General features: G+C 44.2%; 1 protein-coding gene across 1 annotated transcript in view; it reads left to right on the top strand.

Moving 5' to 3' along the window:
- Positions 1–3,770: 3,770 nt before the first annotated feature.
- The window catches only part of LOC124620491, a 274,372-nt gene continuing 270,093 nt past the window's right edge, over positions 3,771–8,049 (top strand). The window contains exon 1 of the mRNA XM_047147076.1: positions 3,771–3,933. Coding sequence (XP_047003032.1) covers positions 3,771–3,933 — 163 coding nt within the window. The remainder of the gene's footprint in view (positions 3,934–8,049) is intronic.

Here is an 8,049-nt window from a genome sequence, read left to right as displayed (position 1 = left end):
TGCTCTAGAAGGTGTAAGTCAACTACCCTGGCCAGCAAGATCTCCGGATCTGTCCCCCATTGAGCATGTTTGGGACTGGATGAAGCGTCGTCTCACGCGGTCTGCACGTCCAGCACGAACGCTGGTCCAACTGAGGCGCCAGGTGGAAATGGCATGGCAAGCCGTTCCACAGGACTACATCCAGCATCTCTACGATCGTCTCCATGGGAGAATAGCAGCCTGCATTGCTGCGAAAGGTGGATATACACTGTACTAGTGCCGACATTGTGCATGCTCTGTTGCCTGTGTCTATGTGCCTGTGGTTCTGTCAGTGTGATCATGTGATGTATCTGACTCCAGGAATGTGTCAATAAAGTTTCCCCTTCCTGGGACAATGAATTCACGGTGTTCTTATTTCAATTTCCAGGAGTGTAGATAATGTCTGGGGCCAGCTCCGTCCCAGAGCCAGTATCCATGCTATGAAGGACCACTTAAGAATGTTGTGGACCAGCCTGCTTCAGGAGACGACACAACGGCTTTATCATACCGTTCTCAACGGTATCGCCACATGCATCCAGGTCAGAAGGCTCTGAGCACTATGGGACTTGACATCTATGGTCATCAGTCCCCTAGAAGTTAGAACTACTTAAACCTAACTAACCTAAGGACAGCACACAACACCCAGTCATCACGAGGCAGAGAAAATCCCTGACCCCGCCGGGAATCGAACCCGGGAACCCGGGCGTGGGAAGGGAGAACGCTACCGCACGACCCAGGTCAGAAGGGGCGCAACGTCATCCAGATAAAAGAATCCCTACTGCGAAGTTCTTTCTACATTTGTTTCGATATCGCAGTCACTGAAATAACTTCACATCCCTCTCAACTGGTGAAAGGGTCTTGTGCTTGTACACACCAATGAGCAAAAATAGCAGATTTCGTTTCAGGTGTATCAATTCTTTCACATACTCTGACAAGAAAAGTCAAACACGGAGATAAGGGAAAGAAAAGAAACTTCAGCTGGTAAGATTATGCCAATACTATTATGGGACATGGAAGGTGTGGTAGCCGTTCACTCCAAGAGACGAAACTACGAGTATGAACGGTGAGAACAGATCCAAATGTAGCGGAAAACTGTGAAAAGGTGTCATGCTGCAGCACGATACCCCGCAGCCACATTATGCCAAATGAGCGGTCGAAACAATAAAGGCGATGGCAATCTAATTGCTGGAACACCCGCCATAGACTCCAGACCTGGCTCCAAGTGATTTCCATATGTTTGGACCATTGAAGCAAGCTCTCAGGGGAAGAAGATTTGCAACCGATGCAGAAGTCATTGATGTGGTGCAAAATTGGTTGGAGGTGCAACCTAAAAAATTTTGTCCGAGGGAATCAAAAAACTTCAGAAACGTTGGACAAAGTGCGTTGAGTTTCAGAGAGGTTATATAGAAATATAATGTATGTTTCAGCATTCTATCATTACAATAAATATTTCTTCACTTTTTGACTTTCCCTCGTTCAAGAAGATGGAGATGTTACTAGATGGAGAGAGGGCTGAGAAGTGCGTGCCCACGGGAGAGCTGACTGGCTAAGGAGCCTAAGTTTTATCAGATTTCTGGAGTCAATCCTAATTCTCGAAATCTGCGAGGCATCGCGATCCCCTGTCGAGAGAAGTAGACGGGTTCAGTAGACCTAGATGCATAGTGTTATAGAACTCAGTCTTTCATAGTTGGGTTTTATAGTTTTAACGTAGGCTTGATTGATTTTTCCTTGGTTGCTTCTGTATAATAAAGACAGATCGACAGTGTAACTCTAAAAGTCAAATGTGTAGTGATTTAGGCGTTATTACTCGGTATCAGAATTACGAGGTGTACCTGAGGGAACAGTTTGTCGAGCAAACTGACTAGGTGAGGTTTAATAAAGAGGGAGAATAAATCGTACTATTTCAGAGCAAACTGGAGCTGACAGATGGCTCACATTAAACTTAACTAAAACAAAGCTGAAAATTTATTTCATGGTTCGTTAACTGTAATGAAGAGATATTTTTCTCATTAGGGGAAAATCTAACGCAGTTACACAACATTCAACACTGAATCCCAGGTTGTTTCTCAAATATGATAATGATCTCCCATTTCATGCACGCCAAGGAGAACTGCTTCTTGTAGAGAACGTAAGAATCATAATCGATACCAACAGACGTACGCCAAGAGACTAAATTCTAAACGATGAGTTTAAAACAATAATTAACTGTGTTTTTGCAAATGATATTTCTCTTAATTTTAAGAAGACCTAGCGTATTCCATTCCACATATCGAACTGTGCAGTATCAATAATAAATTTAAACCATGAGACAGAGCGAGTAAGGAAGCAGAACTAAAAAACAGTTGAGCCTATTTATTGAGGAGAATTCAAAGAACACAAGAAAGGAAAACATTTTTGAGCTTCTTAAACAACTCTTTTCGTCCACTGTTGCAATGCGTGTCATTACGAACCTTGTATAGTGACATATTGGTAAGTTAACGTACTTTATTTTCATATAGTAATGTCATTTGTAGTATTGGAGGGTAACTCATCTTGAAGAAAGAAAATCTTTTCATGAAAGAGTGCCGTAAGAATAGCATGTAATGCTGATTCTCCATGATATTGCGGGCAACTTTTTAAGCGGTTAGTCATTTTAACTGGCGTATGTCATCACACTACATATTTATTGTCATGAAATTTAATGTAAATAATGCATTAGTGGGCAGAAGATTTAACGACAATACTAGAAGAAAACCGACCATCATTTCTATTAATTAAAGTTGACTTTAGCTCAGAAAGGGATAAATAATGCTGCTACCACAATGTTTGATAACTTATCCAATTATATTGAATGGCTGACACACATCGAAGCTAAATTTGAAAGTAATCTGTGTTAGTGTTCCTTCTGGGAAACTCAACTTATTGCATAGAAATTTTTTATTTGGAAACTTGTAGCTTATTTTGTGTAAAAATATTATATACTTGTATTTGTCTTATTAATCTGAATATTGTTTTCGGTTAGGTGAATCCATTTGTAATAGGTCAGCATGGACCCATATTTAAGTACCAATCACTGAACATGTAGTCCACATTTCAGAGCAATATGTTTAATGGTTTTAGAAAAAAATGTTCCTTCTATTTGCTAAAATTAACATGGAGGAAATGGATCGTTCCGACTCCCCTTAATATTCTGTAAACTGTGTTGTTGCATGTCATTACATTATATACTATAAATGACCTCTGCAACAAGTAATTAACGTGCTCGAATATCTTAACCAGTCAACTGCCAGCAGCTGTTAATTATCCATAAAATATTGTGAAAAGCAGCTTCATGTTAGTATACCTTAATTGTACCAGTTTCGAACGTAGACCACCATTGCTTTGATTGTGTCAACAGGAAAAACACTGAAATTACAAGGTTGCACCAACACTGTTCCGGAATACAAAGGAGGGAGAGGTTGAACTCTAGGAAAGTATAAGAACGGCGGACCACCAATAACAGTGCACTGATTTCGCAAGACCCAGAAGGGACATTTCGGAACACGGACACTGGTACGTAATCTTCTGCAAAATAACACTTAATAACGACGTATCACATGTGCGTGGGCGGCCCTTGTCAGCTATGATGGATTGCTGTTCTTTGTCGGCCCCCGCAGTCCTTGCTGAGATACGGCTGATCCCCTGTCGCGTGAAACGTTCAGTGGAGTATATTAGCGGATCTGCAGCGAGCTTACAGGACTTTGAGGTCGACAGTGCAAGTCCAACCTGGAGTGATGGCTCTGCTGTCGTCGCTGCTGTGCCTGGTGCTCGTGCTGGCCGCGTCGACCGCGCAGGAGGCGGAGGAGCCGCTCCTGTGGTGGCAGACGGGCATCATCTACCAGATCTACCCCAGATCCTTCAGGGACAGCGACGGGGATGGCGTGGGTGACCTTAAAGGTGTGTCACGAGAACTGACTATCTGGCGGCGATAGCATTCTATGGAACAGTCGGCTAAGAAGTAACACCATGCCTTGAGTTATAATTATGTAGAATTCTCCGTCCGTTTTGTCAGTGTAACATCAAATGCGGACGCACAATTTATACCGCCTCACAAAATGTGAACCATTCATTGGGGGAAGAGGAGACGTAATTAAGAAATTTCCTGGCAGATTAAAACTGTCTGCCGGACAGAAACTCGAACTTGGGAACTTTGCTTTTTTCGGGCAAGTACTCTAGGCAAAGGTCCAGAGTTCTAGTCTCGGTCCGGCACACAGTTTTAATCTGCCAGGAAGTTTAATATCAGCGCACGCTCCGCTGCAGAGTGAAAATCTCATTCTGGAAACATCCCCCAGGATGTGGCTAAGCCATGTTTCCCCAATATCCTTTCTTTCAGGAGAGCTAGTTCTGCAAGTTTCGCAGTAGAGCTTCTGTAAAGTTTGGAAGGTAGGAGACGAGGTACTGCCAGAACTAAAGCTGTGAGGGCGGGGCGTGAGTCGTGCTTGGGTAGCTCAGTTGGTAGAGCACTTGCCCGCGAAAGGCTTCGAGTCTCGGTCCGGCACACAGTTTTAATCTACCAGGAAGTTCCATATCAGCGTACACTCCGCTACAGAGTGAGAATCTCATTCTGGAGACGTAATTAAGTTAAATTTAATTTGTTAAATCAGTGAAATTTGCAAAGTACTCGGAACGATGACCCATCACCAGAATGACGTTGTAGTCCCTCTGACATAATTGCATGCGTGATTCGGGTGGCAATGGTGTCATATAGCCATTGTATTTTGTCCTGAGTCAAGCGAGCCTCTGTTGTAATTACTCCTTGAAATCATATTTACTGCCATTGGGACAGAGTTAACGTCCGAAATGGTCACCTACTTGTTCTGTCGGGGACATATCTGAGAGTCTTGCTGGCCGCAAGGTTATCTCAACATCACGCAGACATTTAATAGACACACCTTTCATGTGCGGAGCATTGTCCTGTTGAAAAATGGCACCACGATACTAGCGCATGAGAGGTAACACATGAGAACGCCCGATGTCCGTGAAGTACCGTTGTGCCGTCAGAGTTCCCTCAACCACCACCGCCCGAGACCTGAATTCATTCCTGATGGCACCAGGATTAACACCACTGTGGCTCTCCAAAACATTGTTCGGAATGCACCTGTATGCAGAACGCCGCCATACTAGCCGTCCATGATCAACTGGCGTATTGCAGAACCGCTATGCGTCTATGAACACAACGCGACACCATTCATCAATAGCGTATGCGTCCCGATCATGGTACCACTCAAGATACAGCCGTTTGTGTCGGGGTGTTAACGACAGCTATGCATGTGACTGTAATTATTTAGACCGGCTGCTATTAGTGTCCGATCAATGGTGCAGGACGACTCAGAATGTCGCAGGTAGTCCGTTACTTATTCTCGGATGGCAGGAACTGACGTGAAGTTACATAACTGACTATTACATAAACATCAAATCGGGTCTCCTGGGTGCTTCACTTCTTTTGCTAGCTTAAGAGTCGTCAGGCACATTTTCACCGAAGCTTTGGCCGATATTTACAGTTCCGTTTTTGTAGATGGAATCGGCCCAGACAAATGCTACACATCACATGTTTCATCCGACGTCCAGTGACAGCGGAAAACTCCGCTTTGTTTCACGTTACAACGAAATCCCCATTCGATAGAGCGGTTTCAAATTAGTCTAGCATGATATTAGATTTAGCGATGCGTAATGTAAAAGCTGAAGAATAAGCAGTATCCCAGCAGCGACCGAGCAGCGCTGCTACGTGGCGGTAAGACAACGCGATGCAGGAACAAGTTGGTCAAGGACTGCTGCTGGACGGGGTCAGGGATTTTCTCTGCCTCGTGATGGCTGGGTGTTGTGTGATGTCCTTAGATTAGTTAGGTTTAAGTAGTTCTAAGTTCTAGGGGACTGATGACCATAGATGTTAAGTCCCATAGTGCTCAGAGCCAAAACCAACTGCTGCTGGATTACCAGATATTCTTCGTGTTTCACAGTCCCTTTTAATAAGTACTGTGAAGAAAATATCGCACTAGACTAATCTGGGACAGCTTTGACGAATAGTTACGTGAAATTTCTCTTGAAAAAAATTTTTGTTTATAACGGGAGACCAACCAACGCTTTCCGTTGACACCGGGAGTCGCATTAAAGATGTGGTCAACAGTGCTTATTTGGAATGACTCCAGACACACATTAAAAAACGAAATTGCAAATATCTGCGGAAACACAGGAGAAAATACACCTGATAATGCGTATGAGAGACATCTGGTATACAGGGTGAGGAGAAATTAGCGCACTCGGACTTCGCAGCGCGATTCCTCACATACTAGCAACGCAAAAATCTCTGTCACAAAATTTCGTCCTTCGCCTCTTTCGGACAGTAAATGGACTTTAAAGATTGGCAATCTGTCTGCACTGTAATGACATGTACGGTAACTACCTTTGTTAGCAGGCAGAGCAGCGCTTTGTAGTTGGTGCGGTGGACAGCGTTTTGGATTAGCATGCTCGACGTCGAGGGTTCGATTCGGGTTTGAGGCGTACTTGCTTTTCTTTGCTAAATGTAGTCTGCGTGGTACGGTACCTGGCGTTTTAATCATCATACAGCGGTCACAGTAGGTCTTATACAAAACATTTGCTGTTGCGTACTACGAACACAGGAAAGGAATTATAATACGAGTAGCTTTTATTGGTCAGCTTTTATGGAAGCCTTTTGCACGTCGTGGACGCGAATTTCGCACCACTGCATCTACTAGATTCCAAACCTGTTTTCTGTGCGCCCTCCCCCAATGGTCCCATCGAAATTATTTGCAACGAATGTTGCTAGCTATACTGGTGACGTAAGGCGATAACGAAAAGTAATGGACCCGAGCGTGGCAACTATAATAGTGTTAACTGATGGGAACATTAGCGGAGAGCACACGCAAAACAAGTTTGAAATCAAGTAGATGCAGTGGCGCAAAGCAATACGCGTGCACGATGTGTAAAAGGCATGATTAAAAGCTGACGACTGAAAACGATTGTACTTCCATTAGGAGTACTTAAATGCAAATGTTTTGCAGCAGACCCTATGTAATAACTGTATGACGGTTAAAACACAAGGTACAGTACCACGCAGACTAATTTCAGCAAATAAATACAAATAACCCTCAACCCAGAGTCAAACCCTCGACTTCCTGCATACTAAAGCAAAACGCTGTCACCTGCACAATTTACACAGAACTCCTGCCGTACGTTGACAGAGTTTGTAAATGTACATTTGATTACAGTGTTGCCAGATTGCAAATATGTAACGTCCATTTACTGCCCGAAATACACTATGTCACCAAATTATCCGAACACCTGGCTGAAAATGACTTACAAGTTCGTGGCTACCTCCATCGGTAATGATGGAATTCAGTATGGTGTTGGCCCATCCTTAGCCTCGATGACAGCTTCCACTCTTCCAGGCATACTTTCAGTCAAGTGCTGAGAGGCTTCTAGGGGAATGGAAGCCCGTTTTTCACGGAGTGCTGCACTGAGGAGAAGTATCGATGTCGGTCGGTGACGCCTGGCACGAAGTTGGCGTTCCGAAACATCCCACAGGTGTTCTATAGGATTCAAGTCAGGACTATGTGCAGGCCAGTCCATTACAGGAATGTCTTTGTCGTGTAACCACTCCGCCACAGGCCGTGCATTATGAACAGGTGCTCGATCATGTTGAAAGATGCAATCGCCATCCCCGAATTGCTCTTCAACAGTGGGAAGCAGAAAGGTGCTTCAAGCATCAATGTAGGCTTATGCTGTCATGGTGGTACGCAAAACAGCAAGTGGTGCAAGTCCCCGCCTCGCAAAACACGACCACACCAAAACATCACCGCCTCCGAATTTCACTGTTGGCACTACACACTCTGGCAGATGACGTTCACCGGGCATTCGTCTTACCCTCCTATCGCATCGCCACGTTATATATCGTGATTCGTCACTACACACAACGTTTTTTCACTGCTAAATCGTTCAATTTTTGCGCTCCTTACACTAACTGAGGCGTCGTTCGGCATTTACCTGCGTGATGTG

Source organism: Schistocerca americana, chromosome 1, assembly GCF_021461395.2.
Source record: "Schistocerca americana isolate TAMUIC-IGC-003095 chromosome 1, iqSchAmer2.1, whole genome shotgun sequence".
NCBI lineage: Eukaryota > Metazoa > Arthropoda > Insecta > Orthoptera > Acrididae > Schistocerca > Schistocerca americana.
This window is presented reverse-complemented; position numbering and strand designations above follow the sequence as displayed.